This window comes from Poecilia reticulata, chromosome 18 (assembly GCF_904066995.2).
Source record: "Poecilia reticulata chromosome 18, P_reticulata-male-v2, whole genome shotgun sequence".
Lineage (NCBI taxonomy): Eukaryota > Metazoa > Chordata > Actinopteri > Cyprinodontiformes > Poeciliidae > Poecilia > Poecilia reticulata.
The window spans coordinates 16,869,982-16,887,817 of NC_088847.1; the positions used below are offsets into that span (position 1 = coordinate 16,869,982).

Genomic DNA, 17,836 nt, shown 5'->3' on the forward strand with positions numbered 1-17,836 from the left:
ACCTGCAAACTCCCAGTTACACATTATTAAAGTCAAAATCATAAAGTTTCTTCCTGACAAAGTCACTGCAGTTGCAAAGTCAAGTGAATATCAAAATTCTAATTTTTTTTGGATCAATGCTGAGTAATTGCCTTCAAAGCAGCTACTTGGTTTGGTCCAACATGTTTCACATTAAATCAGAACAACCGCATATAATAAAATTATCTGATTGCATGATATTTTAGGGCTGAAGCTAATGAAGCATTCGTCGATAGATTTTCGATTTTTAATTTAGACTCCACCATCTCTGTAAAGGTCAACTCGGCATTAGCGATACCTTCCGCAGGAAGCCATGTTGTCAATTGACGAGATGCACGAATGCAGAGGCAGAACCATCTGGTCCAATTAGTTCTACCTGAATCCCCAACAGCCTTCAGACAGGAGCTCAGGAAAAAAATCAGGATTTACTCAAAATGCTGTTTTCTTTTTCAGTAAAAAAAAAGAAAAAAAAAAAAGGGGGCAGGGTAGGGAGGGGATGTGACAGACACTTGGCAGCTTGCAATTAGTTGATATTCAACCAGAGGCAGCTGATGAGTCTGGCAACCTGCACTGACAGAATTGTCTCTTTGTGATATCAAAGTGACCTGAAGGTCCGACATTTCACGGGCGCAACAGGCACAAACGATCTCAATGATGAGCGCTAAAACAGGAAGGGTTTTTTTTTTTTTTTCCTTTTTGTTCACATAAAGCCTCTGTCAATACCCGGCATTTTCTCGCAGATGATCCCTCGGCTTCAGGCATTAAGCATAATAAGGGGTAAATCTAATGATTACATAAATCCTGCTTATGCTTGTAGATGAACCAGAAAGACAAAAATAATGTGACAATTAAAGTGTTTTCTGTGCTGGTAATGCAAAACTGTGTCATAAAATTCATCAGCCCAGTACAAATCTGTCTAACTTAATGGGGGGTGTTTGAAAATGCGAGTACAGGTGAAGCATTGTGGCAAAGCTGGATTCTTCTGATCTGCTTACAGTCAGAAGATAAAACAGCAGGCTTCGTTGCAGTGACAGACGGTCCTGAAATGTAATAAATTCCTCTATCGCTGTGCAAAATACTTTCTTGCACTGCGAGATAAATGACAGCCAAACATCCAGAACACCAAAGATGACAACAGCAGACACGACACTTTGGCTTTCTGGAGCAGCATATTCATTCACAGTGATATGAGAAAAAGTAATTTGAACACAGCGAGGAGCTGCGTAATAAGAAAGCCTGATTTCAAGATCAGATAAACCAGACAACCCAAGGAGGAGGAGGAAGATACAGATATGCCATTTGTTCCCATTTGGTGGGCCAAGAAAAAAAAAAAAAAAAAAGCCTAAACAAATAAGCCTCAGAGACTGCAGTGTGGTAAAACGATAAATCATTGCTTTTATTTAATAAAAACAACCTCTGAGAATAAAATGGTTATTCGTCTGACTGATAGATCAAAAGGAATGGAAAGCAGAGTCTCTGGTTTGTACTGAAACCAAACAAATCGAGAAAATCACAGAGATCACAAATGCAAGTGAAGATTTTTGCTAAAAGACACATTTACTTATATTAGGGGACAGAATTTTCTTCCTCGCCATCAGTAGACAGAGATGATATGAAAGGCAAATGTTATAACTTAGAATGTGGGAACACTGGAAAGAGGCAATTACCACCACTTATTTCCTGGTTCTGTGTCCCCAGAGTTGAATGTGTTTTGGTACAACATGTGCGTGTCAACCACAGAACAAAAATCAATGGATGATAGTTGAAGATTAGTGCCTTTATCCACAGTGAAACAAACATGCAAGCCGAAAGGTCAAGTAGAGAGGAATAAGCTGGTTCTGCAACAGCAGCGTAAAAAGCCAGTTTGCAGTTTGCAATTGAAATCAAGTATTAAAATCTACGTTTTTGAGACAAAATTCAGGTGTTTGGCCATCACTACATTTTGGATGCCTTGGAATATCATCTGAACTGACAGCACCATGTTATGTGGATGTTTTGATGCAAGAAATATTGGAGCATTTCACAACATGATGAGTAAAAAACATTGGGTGGAAATAATTGGGAAAAATTATTGGGAAAAAGTTGAAGCTAAGTGCTTAAATTATTTTTGACCCCAAGGACTGATTTATGACCCTAAAGTCAAAAACAGTTGTAAAGTGGCATAGGGATGACAAAGTCGGTGTTTTCTAGTGGCCATTAAAAAGTTCTGATCACACTGCCATTAAAAAAATCCCCTGAAAACATGAATGTGAGCAGCCTAATATTTACACCAGCAGGAATGGGCAAAAATTCAGGCAAACTGTAGTGAGAATGAGAAACTTGTTGAAAGATACACAAAATGATTGAGCTGAGTTTTACAACTTAAAAGACAATTTTACAAGGCAGTTCAGTCAAATGCTGAGGACATTTAAATACTCTAAAAATGAAAGATTTTGCAGAAAAAAAATCTTTCATCCATTGTTGTGGCAAAGATGAATAGTTTTTGTAATCCTAATTGACCCTAAAATGAATAAGTAGTCTGATTTAATGTCAGAAAGTTGGATAAAATTTTATTTTAATTAAATGTATAAATATGGTATGAGCTAAGGGAAAAAAAAAGAACTTTTTCAGTCTTGGAAAATTATTAATTAAAAAAAATGCAATGATAAGCAATGATAAGTGGGTTTAGAAAATAGACGGCTGGAGGTCTTCAGCTGCTGTTTCTTTTCTTTTTTTTTCCACTGAAGACAGACGTTCAACCTTTTGTATAAAATATCACAGCAATTTTTCTTTTGACTAACTGTTGAGTTGTATAGTTGTAATAATAGTTTTTGGTGTTCAAAGCGTTGATAATTAGTCGCATTCTTCTGAGCACACAAATTTGGAAAGGGAACTTTCAAAATGACATTTCTAAAGCCTATGGCAGGCATTAAGACAAACACACAATCATTTATTCTCAGATGCGTGAGACTAACTTTACTGAAGAATGGTAGAAACTAGGCTCCGAGGTTCCTTATGAGAAAGCGTGGACACTTATGCTGGCCATAATGACACATCGTCAGAGAGTGGAAGTAATTCTTGGTATCTCAGGGAAAAGAACAGTCTATGATTTTAATTGCAATAATTTGTCACGTTGAAGTGCTTCAGTAATAGTCTGTCGCTGAAAAACCTTTCAGCAGGTACAGTGGGGAAGGTTCTTTGCCCTTTACACAATTATTTCCAAGACTGAAAGAAAGGACATCGCTGGAAGATGTTTTATCCAACGTGAGTTTAGCGCTTTCAATACAAAACCGATTTATAAAGAAAGAGGCATTCTGTCTCTTTCTCATCATTGTTCAGAGGCTGAGAATAAACTAAAGTGCCTTTTACTTTGACAGGACGGAACAGCATTTACGCTTCATTAAAAACTGCTTGAGATCCCAAAAGAAACGCCCTTCGGGACATCGCGTCGATTTTCTACCAAAAGACACAAATTACATTCAAAGTGGCACAACGCAGCTTCCATGTGGAAAATCTCAACTCAAAAATCTCCAAAAGCAAAACTAACTAAAATGCCTTGATGGTGAATTGTCCTCTATTATGCGTTCGACAGTGAGGCTTTTAAATTGTCACTGCTGTTGTGAAGAAAAGGTGCGAGATGACAGCTTGATTTATGCTCTGCAACACCAGCCAGTACCACTGCAATTGTCCTCTCTCTTTTTTTTTATGGTTATCACTTGTAGAACTTGCCAAAAGTAGAAAATTAGCATTTTGATTAGCTGATAAAACTTTAATTACATCAGATTAATAAGTTAATATCCATCCACTTTTTTTCATGTCAGATTTCATGACATTTCTTAGTTCATGTCGTTACAGAAAAACGACGTGGGCTGCAAAATACCGGCCCATCCAGACAAAAACACAGATCATAATCAGCAGTAAGGTGGGCCAATGATTACTGACTGCATTATGCATGAGAACCCATGTCCTCGGTTTAATATGGAGAATATTCTCGCTTGATTCATGTGGCAACATGGTTATTCATATCGCCACGTCATTAACACCAAGGGCGTCTTAAATGATGATCCTGGTTGTGGAGACTTGATGGAAGCTAAACAACAGATCCGTTCTAAGGTGGTGAAAGGTTTGATTGGTTTATCATCTTCTTCATCTACACCTACTGCATGAGGTATGAATTAAGCTCAACCTAAACTTCAAAACCAATCTCACGTTTACTATCTCCAGATTGTGCAATGGCATATATATATATATATATATATATATATATATATATATATATATATATATATATAAACAAAAAAACATGTATTCATAGGGATCCTGCACTATATGAACAACCCATTGTCATAAGCCCACTTGCTGAAGCAACCTATTCTTAGAAATTCAAATATTTCTTATGTAGTCACCGGGACAAGAACTAAATCTTTAAAGACAAGCCCGGGCTTCTGCGATCTTCCACATTAGATAATTGGCTCTTATGCATCTAAAATTCCTCCCTTATCGGAACATATTATAAATGATGTTTTAATCAAAACCGATTGCTCGAATGATGATGTCCCATCTTCTCTTTCCTGACCTAAACTGACGGGTCTCTTCCTTTCAATTTGCTGTTTTTCTTTCCATGTCCTTCATGTGTCTAAAGACTCCAGAGGGACCTGCCGCCAGGACACTCAGACAAAGGTCAAGTCGCTCCTCTAAATAGGCATCATGGAAAATAGCCTAAGGGTAATCGAGCTTGTCGAAAAATCTTTAAACGGATTGGCTCGTGGGTGAACATTTGCAGGTTGTAAGAGAGCTGCTTGCAAAAAAAACAAACTCCATCTTAAACTCAATTACCTGTTTCCAAGTGTTTTATTAAGCAAGATGTGTTGCCAAGATAAACATCCCCAGTTAGGTTTGATGGATGGATGGTGAATACAAACAAGTGAAATATTAAAAGCAAACTCAACTTACTCGACTGCAATGATTAAAGCTCGACTCGAAACAATCGCATAAAAATGCAGCAACTGCACTTAACAAAATGAAAAAAAACGTGGCTCTGATGTTTCATTGTTATGGGTCTTAAATCTATCACACGCTGCTTAGTTTTAACAATATTAACCTGAACATGAACAGCGTGACGATCACGGTGGGTAACTGTGTTGGAGACAAAGCAAAGAGCAACTGCAGGGCGTACGATCAGGAAGATCTGATCATCTGTGACATACACGTCAGACCTGCTTGATCACGGTAAATACCAGCAAACAGCAGCAAAAAAGACCATTCAGTCTCATCGCATTAAAAAGTTAAGTCTTTAGGCTTTTAAACTAGACTGAGCGCTTAAAAAGTAAATGGTAAATGGATTAAAATTTCTGGTCATAGATACTCTGTTGCAAGTCCTGAATGACAATTTTCATCATCTGTACCCAAACGGCAAAGATGACATGAATTCAAAAACTGTGTTGACAGTTTGTCTTTTTTTTTTTTCTTTCTTCGGGTTATTTTCATTTCCTTCTTCTCTGATTCGAGTAAACAGAAAAAGCAGCCATGGATGCAGGTATATGCAGGTTATAGTAGTGACAATGTATATGGTGTTTATTGGGTTGCCAAAAGGCACTAAAGACTCAGAAGAAAAAAGAACAAGGCTTGATGTGAATATTAGGTTAGGCTATTTGCTTTCTGGATAACGTATCCAGAAATTTTACTCAAGTAAAGTGAAAGGTACGACACAGTAAAAGTACTCCTAGAGGTACATTGTGTTACTTTCCACCTCTGAACATGCTAATACCAGCACACAAATAAAATGGCAAGTCTACTGGGGTTGGTTGCCTCGTCAATCTCCACGACTCACCCGCTCAAGCGCAAACAGGATAGACGGTCTCTAAACATGTTAGAAAAATGAAGTAAATGGTAGCTGGTAAAAAAACAACAACAAAAAAACATTCAGGTATCACTTTCCACACCACGTTAAGGAAAACCCGAGCTGCAATTACTTCTTAACACCATTCTCGAGGCAGACAGCAGGAGCACCAACTCTTTTTGCTGCCTGTATTTACAGTTGAACGCTTTGGTGAGTGCAGAGTCTGATGCAACGACCTTGTTAAGGCTCTGAGAAAATAAAAGCAAGTCAGTGAAAGGGAGAGGCTGACGATAAACTTCCTTTCCAGTCTTTGCAGCAGAACAGAGGAAAATCCCTGCTGGAATTTCAATGTGCTTATCTGCTCTGACTCGGTTTTTACAAAGCGTACAGTTTCACTTAGCAGCCGACTGACGCTGTACAGTAATCTGAGCAATGTAAAAACACATGGGGGCCATGCTTTTCAGCCTGCTGCCTCTGTGCTGTTGCCATTTCAAATCTGAAGCCCAGCTGTGGAGCCCCCCAAAACATGTACTCCGCAGAGTCTTTTCAAGTACTATCTTCGTCCCCCCAGGCGCCTCTACGGAGCTGCTCAGGTGGCCGAGAGTGGACAGATGCGATCGTACTGGGCAGCGTCCAGCTGTGCACACATCGCTCGGTGTGAATGCCAAGCAGAGCATGCGTTTTCAATGTAACTGTGTCCATAGGGGATTGAATAAAAATAACAAAAAAGATATTAAAGCTCTGAGGTATGACACGAGGTAATGGGTGCCACAATTCTTGGACTTACGGGTAAGTGAAGCACATGAACAACTGTGCTTAAAACTAACTTTAGTTGTAACTGATGGAAGTATAAATTCTGCTCTTCAGCAGAAAATCTTGCAGCACAATGTCATCTTGACTTTCTGGTCAGGAGTATTTCAGCTATGAACCAGGATGAAGGTCCAGATCAGACCAACAAGTCCAACATGGAGCAACCCCAAGAGGTTTTTCCATGTCCTAGTCAAAGTTCAAGCTTAAATTCCATTAAGATGCTGTGTTGCGACTTTAGGAAATGTAGATAATGTGTTAATTGAATTTTAATATGTGCATTTAATGGAGAAAGATACTGTGATAAAAAAAAATATATTTTTTTTTTTTACAAAATAGCTGGCACCACAGTTTCTATCAAACCAATATAATCTGGGTATCATAAACACACTGTATGAAGTTAATAAGGTACATCTAATAAATGCTGAAACTTTTTAAAGAGTAGATAAGTTTGAACAAAATGGTAAAATCTTTCATCTTTTAATGGTGTGATGAGACAAAATGATCAGAGAATATTTTTTTGTAAATTCTTTAAACAGAAAATTACCTACTATAAAATAAAGTCCCATTTTAAATATGCATAAAATAGCAATTTAATTATATATATATATATATATATATATATATATATATATATATATATATATATATATATATATATATAATCATCAATGTCCCATTTTCATGCCACTTAAATACTTGCAGCTTCCAGTCTCAGGAACAAAGTAGTAGATTATATTTTTAAGCACTGTTGGCTTGATTTTTTATCACACTTACTATTAAATCACCTTAAGACCGTCGTTATCAAACAGATCTGTGATGTCACACTCAAAACTATTCACCTCACAGTGAAAAATCATTTCAGCCTCCTTTAAAATCCCATTCCTCGTCTTTCACTCTCTCCCTTTCTATTCCAAAGCCGGTTTTCTTTCTCCAGACGACATGATTGGAAACGCATGCAGACATCAATACCTGAGCCGTCTGCTTGCCAAGCTCCACGATTTCAGGGACTTTCTGAAAGTAATGAGACTTTGGGACACGTGTGTGAGAAACGGATCGCGTCGACGGGGCGAAACAGAAAGCAGGGAGGGAGGCTTCGGGTCATGCATTAGCTCCCTGCAGAAGTCTATATGTTGGGAAAGCAACTCATATCTGCTTAATGAAGCAGATAAAAGGAGTTTCCATGAAACGTCCTTCCTTTTGAAATGGCTCCATGACAACACGTCTCTCGGCTCGGGTCACAGAAGCTTTTTTCCTGCTTCACGTTTTCCTGTTTGCGTACCTGCTTTCAGAATGAACTGCTGTAGCATTTGGTGCATTATTCTAATTAGACGAAGCTAAAACATGTTTATTGATAAGTTCTCTGGAAAGCTGGTTTTGAATAGTTTGCAAAGTGTTTTTTTTTAAAAATGGTTAAAAATTAGGCAATTCTCAAGAGTTTGGATCTACAGGATAACTTCTCACCTCAAACCACATTATAAGCTCAAAGAAAGCAGGATTTTTGACACATTTTCTGATTTAATACTGAAATAAAAGCTTCTTATAAATCTGGTATATTTTTTGAGGAATTAAAAAAAAAACAACAAAGCCTACAACTTAAGGAAACACACAAGAAGAGGCAGTGTTTACATTCGTCTCTATCGTTCTCCTTCAGTCCCTTGTTCTCGCCCTCGTTCTCTGAGTCTTACCCTCTGAGAAGCTGATGAGCCCCAGGATGTGCAGGAGCTTGATGGAGGCGAACACCAGCACCACGATGCCCACCGTCTGCAGCCCCTCTGTCTCCCAGATGGCGCTCAGCATCGCTCCACCCTCCGCCCACTCCAGGCCACCATACCCCGACCCAAACCCGGAGCCCGAGCCAGCCTCTTCCCCTTCCGAGCCGTTGCCAGGACCAGGACCAGCACTCCCACCCGGTCCTGCACTCCAGTTCCCCTGCACCCACTCCAGCGCTGCCCCAGCCTGCGAGCACCGGCCGGGCGAGTCCCAGCACCCTCCCTCTACCCCTCCGCTCCCTAAATCCAGTCTGGGGGTCAGGTTAAGCCGAGCCCACTCCCTTCCGGTTAAGAGCCAGACGAGAAGAATCGTAAACTCATGAAGAAGTCGGTTAAAACTTAGAATAGATGATCTTAGAAGTCCCCGTCTTCCCCCCTCATATGAGAGAAGTGGCCGCTGTGCAAAGGGAGGACAGAGGAAAATCTGGCTCCTCTCTGACAGTTTATGGCTTTCTGCTGCTCCTCCACGCGAACACCCTGCCTCTCTGCGATGTAAAGGGGAGGGAAGATGAGAGGGAGTGGATTTGAGCGAGGGAGCGGTGAAGGGAGGGCAGCGGCAAGAGGCGCTCTGCAAGAACTTCTCTATGGAAGTGCTTAAATTAACTTCAACTGCAGCTCCTGAAATATGAAAGGGAGCCCAGAAAGTGTCACAAGATTATAATACCGCCATTGACTACTGTGCTGTTTAGCAATATTAATAAATCAAGTAAATGGTGCGCTTCTGTGGCTGCAGAAAGGACTGAGGAGGCAGAAAACGGGGAACAAAAAGATGAAAGTGGGCACGGTAATTGCATCCGAACAAACAGACCGTTCTGAAAAGCGGACATGTTAATCAATCATGCACAGCTCGATTCCAACAGTTGAGAACACAACGATTTTGTCAGCTCATTTAAAAAGAAAGCTCAAAGTAAGCGCAAAACAAACACATTTAAAAATGAAATATTTAAAAAAAAAATGTCCGAGTTGAGTCAGAATGTGTCTGCTTAAACGGGTTTCATTAAAACAGCTGATTTAACTTGAAGTCCACCTGCATGAAGCAGACAGAAAAAGAAAACCAGATACAGAAAGTGAATATATGAGAGAAAGCAGCTGATTTATGTGGTTAGTATTTGGAAACAAAGGAGAGAAAATACTACCATCTGCTGGCCTTCTCCAGAGTCTGTTTTCTCCTAATCCACAGTGATTTCTCTACAAGTGCATATTAATAAATGAGAATATTACAGAAAAGGTCATGTAATTTAAGGATTCTGTTAAAAAGGCAAAAAAAGAGTCCAACATGGCAACCCATACACACACAAAGTGACATGTTTCAAGTGTGTCTTCCTGTTAGTTCTGATGTTGATGACTTAATCCTGCACAAAACCCAAAAATGCAGGTTGTCAGCAATTTGAATATTAGACGAGGGCAATAAAAAGGAATATTTAAAACAGAAATGTTATGACCTAACATCAATCAATCAGAAGGAAGACGTCTGACTCAGCAGATAGTCGATGACGGCGTCCATTGACTGTCTGGTCAATGGCCGGTCAATTACTCCTCGTTTACTTCACAAGGAGGAATAGACAAAAGAAGCTCACAGTGTACAAGCATATTAGAGGGAAGTTTAGTGGAAGGAAAAACAATCTTGGTAGGAGCAGTTGAAGAAGCAACAGGGAGAACTTCAGAGTGGATATGACTGTGAAGTCAACCCCACTCACAAGGAACGGACTGCAGAGCTGTGAGAGCCACAGCGTGAGGGCTCCAACTGTGTTAAACCTCTCCAGAACCAGAGACAATATAAGTATCTTAACATAAGCAAACCAGAAACAAAAAAATTACGTGTACCAAAAGAATAATCAAAGTTAACAGCAACTTGAAATTTTTAAAACTTTTCATTCATATCTCAATGTACTGCAATGCACCATTTCTAAAAGTATCAAACATACTTTTGAACTTTTTTCTTTTATGTTTTGTGAGTAAACTAAGTAGCATTTTATGGCTGGAACAACAATATGTCTGCACTCTATTTGATTATTTTGACTGCTCTGCTTTCCTAGCCTTGCTTCAGTCACACATCACTGTTGTAAAATGCAAAATAAAATAAAAAAATAAAAAAAGACTCCCAGCTTAACTGCAATCATCACTGCAGAATATTATGTTGCCTCCCTGAAAGGAATCGTAACTCACCGCTTATTCAATTGCTCTGTGTGATAAATGACGCACGGACGGAAAAGCTAACAAACGCGTCTCTTCTTTACATTCAGCGGCCCAGACCTGGTCTACGCTCCAAACCACATCACACAAAGGAACGTAAGACAGGTGGGATTCTGCTTTTCTTCGATCAAATATTTTTCACTTTAGAATAAAAGAAAATGTAAAGAAATGAACCGGATAGTGCAGAAAACACTTGAACTGTAATATTTTCTGGGAGCAGCCTAACTAACATTGGGGCTTAAAGCTACTTTAAAAGACTTTCTCCCTGCTAGTTGTTGCAGGTAGAAGTAGCAGGACTCCTACACTGGATGGGAAAGCAGTAAGAAAAATTAGATTTAAGTATTTATCCGCTGTGCAAATACATCTGATTATCCAATCCAACAATGAACGATTTTCATGTGTTTAAAATGCTGCGTTAGTTTTACAAAAGACAGCTGCCTTTGTGTTCTTTTGGGTCAGCAGAGGTCTTCACCTCAGAATTTGCATCTACAAATTTGCTTACAACAAATTGTTCATCATTTAGCAAGGTTGTTTTGAAAAGCTTATTAGAATGTCACACAAAAAGGTTAGATTTTATGTTAAATTTAGTTAAGTAATCAGTTATTGTGACATTTAAGTACGACAATTTAAAACTCTTCATGTCAGAATGATTAGACTGATGAAACCTTGAACTTTTCCTGCAATCAAACCACACTGAAGTCCAACATGTTTCCATTTGTTGGGAAAGTCCTTTATCTCAGACACACAGCAGCAGCTTCACTCACAAAAACCAACATAATTTACTATTCTGCTTTTCATGGCAGGTAGAAGCCAATTTGAAGCGATTTCCACATTCTTCTGAACAAATTGCTCCTCTGTGGAGAACAGAGGGTACACATTAAATGCAATAAATATTGGGAACTACTGTTAATCACCGTTTTCTTGCAAACATTGTTTCTTCTGCATGATTTTGAAAATAGCGGATTCTCTCATGTTCTTCAAAGCGAGCTCGAGGAAAACAGCAGAAAATTGAGATGAAATCTAAATTGAGCAGCATTAGCTTTACACCTACCTTTACTTACGGCTATAATAAACTGTGGCGTTTAACTCCCAGTATTATTTTTTTCCACACAGCCACTGAATGTAGATACTAAGTACCACCAGACAACTCAATTTCCATAATTCAACAGGTTTTATCTGTCCTGTAGCTCAGAGCAACACTCAGTGCAAAAAAAATTATTCCAGCAAAAATAAAGTGGCTCTCATTAAAACCCATCATCAATCAAAGCGACACCGGTGTGCCGGACGAGCAGAGATGAGGTCGCCTCGTTGTTTACACATCAGCTTAAGCTCAAAGTTTGATATAATTAGGTGGCACCTGTGGGGGGTTTGCTCAGGCATGCAAAGCAGCAGTAAGAATTCAGTCTGTTTTTTTTTCTTTTTTTTTCCCCCAACGCAAAATAAATGAGGTTGTCATACTTACAGAGGTGGCGCCTACGAGGGGGTTGGCAATTATGTGTTGTGAACCAGAGCAACCCTCGGTGAAGCGGCATGGGCAATCAGGCATGGAGTGCCGTGGGATGACTGATACCACCGAGTTATTTGTGGGGCTCACGCCGACAATTCTCTCTCTGCACATAAAAATTTGTCATTTTCGTCTCTTTACCCTTTTTATGCTAAAACAGTAGATGGGACGAAAACCTGTACATGGGTGACTCGACTGATTTCAGCTCATTCTATTCATCGTGGATCATTTTCAGATTCTAGGAACCACTCTCTGAGGGACCCGAGCTGGTCCTCACACATGGACAAAGCTTGGAAGAAGACTGTTCATCCTGTGGCAAATCAAGAAGCACAACATTTCACAGATGCTGCTGGTCGTCTTCTACACTGCCATTATTCAGTTTGTCCTGTGTTTGTCCAAGCAGGACAGGTCCACTCCAAACTGCGACAAATAATAAGGTGTACAAAGATCCAGGACTGATACAGATCTGGGGTCAGGAAAAGGGAAGCTGAAACCTCTGTAGATCCCGCACATTCTGGACACTAATTATTTAGACTTTTGCCAACAAGTCAGCGCTACAGAGAGCTGTTTGCAAAAACTAGCAGCCAAAGATTGTGTTTCTTCCCCAAGCCTGTCTCTTGGATAAACACTTCACAGCCTTAGTCATCAGCTGCTCTGCTGTGAAACAAAAATAATCAGATTGTACAATCCTAACCTGCATTGGTCTGTTTTTTTTGTATTTTATTTCCTCTTAAGTTTATATATTTAGACTTAAAATCTACGTGCTGCAAATGTGTGAAAGTGTAGTCAAATGTTTTGGCTTTTGGCCAATAACCACAATAACTTTGTTTCTTATTCTGATTTATTAAATGTCATCCAAGACTTTGCTACAAAGCTAAAAGAGTTGACTTTGCTTTAAGCCATCACTTGCTCCTTATACATTACCCAATCAGTTTTGTGCGTTACTTATGTTACGCAAGTTTATTCAGCTGAGCTGCCTCTTGCATGGTATATTGTGGCCCTCTTTTAAAACTCAAACTGTAACAGATGTCTCATAATTCAAGCTTGGGTGGGTAGCAAACAAATGGGCTCTACTGTTTTCATCATCATTTTATCCTGAATCGGAGATGACTGCAGATCTTCAGAGCAATAGGGTAAAGTTCGAATGCCATTTCCGTCATAGGAGAAGAAGTGGTGGTAAAACAGCATAAATACCTGTGTTCATTTGGATCAGTCTGCACTGGAGTTGCAAAAGTGAAGCCGTCTATGTTAAAGTAAGAAGCAGACTGTCAGTGTCTCCAGCAAAATACTGCAGATCTTGTGGAGAGTGTAGTTTCCCGTGCCATCAGCAGCATCAGAGCCAGACACTTAAAAAGGCTAAGCAAGCTAATAAAGAAGGCTGGTTAGTGGGAAACATTGAGAGCTTCTTGTGAAAAGGAAGATTCTTCATAAAATAAGAAATTACAGACAACATCCTCTTCATGAGACTACTATACAAACACCAGATTGTTCTCTAAGCCTTCGCTGTAGATCTGACTGCTACAGGAGGATCCTAGTACCACCCCTTTAAATCCATTTATTAAATTAAAATCATTTATATTATGGATACAACTGTTGTCACCATATGTGCGCTTAAGCAGCAGTACCTCTCTGTTTAGTTACATAATTTTGTACAATTTAAACACCAAGACAACATAAGACCAGGGTAATTTTATTCAAGATTATCACACAGGCCATAGCGTACTTTAGATCACTCAACATGGTCAGCATTTTTGACCAGTCAGCAGCTCAAACTCATATTACTTTGTTCTCTCAGGGATTTTAACCTCATGTTTGTGAATATTTTCTTTATGCTGTTGTTGGATTGTTTGGGCTAAGCATACTCTCCTCTAATCTCAACCAATAAGTCAGTAGGAAAATTAACCACTGAAAGAACATGTTAAAAAAACAACAACTTTGAATATCAGCCACAAGTACAGGTTAATACAAAAGTTTCAGAAGCTAAATATATTTGTGCTGAAGTAAAATGACAACGTCTGTCCTGCATCAGTTCTACCCAGGTTGTTTGTCATAGTGTTGCAGGGAAAAGTCAATGCCTTGATGGACAGTAGCACAAAGCTTTGGGGCAATGTGCTTTAGCAGATAACATTGACCTGCTCGTCTCCCTGTTTTGCCCACATTAACCCCATCGGTAAAGGCAACACGTTGTCGCACAGAGCAGGACATCTGGTTACTCTGGAGACCGCTTGTTATGTCATTTAGAGTGGAGCATCCTTAAGAAGCAAAGTGCCAGTGACTATTAACCTCTAGGTGCAAAAGGCAGTGTGAAACAAGCATTAGATGGGGACAGTAAATGTAGTAGTGCAAAGGTGAAATGAAATTGCAGAGACAAAACAGGAAGGCCGGAGCCACCGTCCGCACATTAAATATGTAGAGCACAGTTCACCGGCAAGACAGAGAGGAAATCAATACAAGTGGAGTATTTGCCATGAGGTTATGTAATTGCAGATGTGAAAGTGTTTAATATCTGCTTCTGTTTTATCAGCACCACTACAACAGCAGATGCATCTCCGTTGAAGGAGTCCCATTGATCTGTTTAAAACACAAATACTGTAAAAGTTTCACAGAGGTAAAAAGTCAACAGACGGAGGCAACAGAGCTGAAAATATGCATAAAACATTTTTCTTCCTGTGGTATTTGCAAGTCATTTCATGTAAACGGGGTTTTGTGGAAAGTTCTTGTTTTTAGTGTAGTAATGTGCTCTTGGCAAGCTGAGATTTTGAGAAATAATGAGTAGCCACCTTACGCCTGGTATCAGAGCAGCGCAGGAATACTTTCAAATGTTCCCTTTTTTCCGAGATCTTCTAACAATGCCTTTTTTTACTGAAGGAAGTGCGGCTCAAAATGGCACTGAAGTGAATGAAAGATGTAACCTGAATTTATTTTGATGTCCAATTGAGACAAAGTGTGGAAGCTGAAGCTTAATGCATTCTAATTTTCCCTCAGACCTTTTTTAGAAGAGGTTCACCTGTTGCCCTTGAAGTAATGGGTGTTTTGTAACCTTTATATGCTTAATCACAGTATAAAATAATCATCAGCCTTACAGTGATTAAAAGTAGTTTCGAAAGGCAAATTACGCTTTTCAGATTTTTCTGATGACAAAGATAAAAATGAAAACTAGTTTTTTTCCCCCAAAATTTGATCACAATAAAACGGCTTACACAAAGAGGAGAAACTAAGCATCTGTAAACAGGTTTCAAATACTGTTAAAAGCATAAATCACTGATAATAATTGACTAATGTCAGCTCCTATATATTATTTAACATTTTTATTTCTGATTTGATTAATGAAAATAACCTTGTTCACATCAGAGTAATTAATTAGTTCAGAAAGTTTAGATGATTTTAACCTGAATAGTTCAATATAATTCTTGCTAATAATGGACCGGTACAACACCCTGTGCTTTTAATGGAACCAGTATGTATAAATAATGGGGTTTTTTTTTTACAAAAAAAAAGGCAAAGTGACCATAAAACATTTTACCAAGCACTTCACCACTGCAACCAAGCTTCACAACATTATAATGAATGGCAAAAACATCTAATTAAAACCTCATCAGGTTTTGAGATGCTTTTCTCTTATAAATGTAGTCAAGTACCCTGTGTTAAATAAATGCCTATGTAATCAAAATCAGATTCATTTCTGCAGAGAGCTATATGTTCACACATCCTTCCAAGTGACGTAAAATAGTGCTGTATAAGATTTTTCTAAATAAATTAACCAAAAATAAAAATGCCATTTTGAGGTACAAAAATTCAAAAAGGTTTCTGAAACCATTTCTGCAGAGAAACAAAAATATATCTCCGGCTCAGTGGACTCCTGAGGTAATTTTAAAACAATTTTAATAATCTATGTTTGGGAATAATGGCTCGCCTTATTCTGATTTAATTGTGTGGAGACATTAATTTCTGGAAGAGCATTAAATGAGATAATATTATTTATTTGTTTGGTCCATGAATCTAATAAGGGACTGAGTAAGATAACACTAACAAAGCAAAGAAGATATTAATGAGAAACAGTTTTAGAGACCATTAAAAAGTAGGAAAATCAGTAAGTACAATATTGAAGATTCTAATATCACCCCAAAAAGCATTTAATTATCTGAAGCCTTGCGGAGGAAAAACCCCCAGCAATTTAATGAGCCAACAAGTCTCTGAAATTCAAGGCAAATGTAAATGAAGCCTCTTAAGCAGGACATGCGGCGTTTCAGCTCCAGTAAGAGTGAAGAATCACACCAAGGCTTGGAATAATACATAGCGCCGTGGTTTTGTTGTACAGGTTTTGAGTTATATTGGGAAGTGCCAAAGTTATGTGAGAATTCTGCACAAACACAGGAACAGAGAGGACATGAAGCTACAACAGTACACATAATACACTAGTAATTTCACTGAGCCCATTCTGAGTTAACATAGATTAGCGTCCGACGGTCTAAATCCACTAAGGCCATGGTTTGTTGCATTTTATTCCAGTTAGATTGTAATCAGTCAGGTATACTTTAAAAAGAAGGGCAACTATTCAATTCAGTTAGATTTAGATTGTTTATACAGCACTATTTATTAAATGTCTAAACAAACCTGCTGAGTCTGAAAGACAAATTTATTTCTTCAGACCTGGTCCTGGTGAAAACGACCTCTCTCAGAGATCACATCCAAAATTATAGATTTTCGTTCTGCAAGCTCATGAAATATAACAAATTTTGTACACGTGAAACTTTGTTGACAGAGTTCCCAAAATAGCTGCTGGTGAAAGACGGATTCGGACATGGATAATGGACAAGAAACGAATTAGACACCCTGAGAGAGGCTGAGTCCAAACAGTCATGAAAAAAACTAAATGAAAAGCAGCCCTAGAGTTAAATTAATATAATAAAGGAGAATGTCTTAGCCTCATGTTCTTGATAAGAGAGGCCAATATTAAACTCGTAATTGAGGTAGTTGTTTCTTCAGAGCTGAAAGGAAGCGTACGGTAATCCTCTGGTTTAAGAGGGTCACCTAGTGCAAATAAACTGTACGGTTAGAAGTCCAGCCTTGGACGTTCGGTAAGCAAAAGGAATCCTGCTGGAAAAGACAAAATTACACCTTCATTCATTCAGTTCCTTAAGACTCTCAGGTTATGTGGTTCCCTTATTGCTAAGATTAATGATGTGTTAAGAGTTAATGCTGGTGAAAACATCGCTAACAATGTTAAAATCCGGCAGAGAGAAATACAACGAAACGCTGGCGCTTTAATGTCTACTTAAGACCCCCGCCAAGTACCGCACAAATTGTCCTGGAGTTCACTTCGTTTTATTACTCTTTCATTGAATAACATTTTCCAGATAGCAAAATGAAAGCAATAAGGAACCCTCTTCCCAGGTTATGAATAGCAATAATAGGACAAATATTAAAAAGAGACAGATTAGTCACATAATATTTAATAAAAGAGCACCACCGTGATTCATTTTGTCATGTTGATTAACTTGCTCTATTCAAACAGCCTCCCTGTTATCGGCTCTTTTCTACATTCCTAACATTACGGGGCTTATGAGGTGTAAACAGTAATCATCCCTTTATGCATGCAAGAGTAAACCTGCTCTAAATTAGCTCTAACCTTTCGCACGACGTGGCATTACGAATGCGGGAAATCATCTTTGTAGAAGATGTGACCGGGTAGACTAGATGCAACACACTCCACATTAATCCGGA

The 17,836-nt window shown here is 38.8% G+C and overlaps 1 protein-coding gene across 8 annotated transcripts in view; it reads right to left on the bottom strand.

The window, feature by feature from the left end:
- Positions 1 to 17,836, bottom strand: part of kcnip4a (potassium voltage-gated channel interacting protein 4a) — a 138,854-nt gene that overhangs the window by 21,413 nt on the left and 99,605 nt on the right. Inside the window, exon 1 of one of the 8 annotated variants that reach the window (XM_008435801.3) lies at positions 8,332 to 8,899. The exons of the other annotated variants lie outside the window; for them this stretch is intronic. Coding sequence (XP_008434023.1) covers positions 8,332 to 8,443 — 112 coding nt within the window. The 5' untranslated portion in view covers positions 8,444 to 8,899. Of the gene's footprint in view, positions 1 to 8,331; positions 8,900 to 17,836 lie in introns of those variants that run through there. 8 annotated transcript variants of the gene reach the window in all.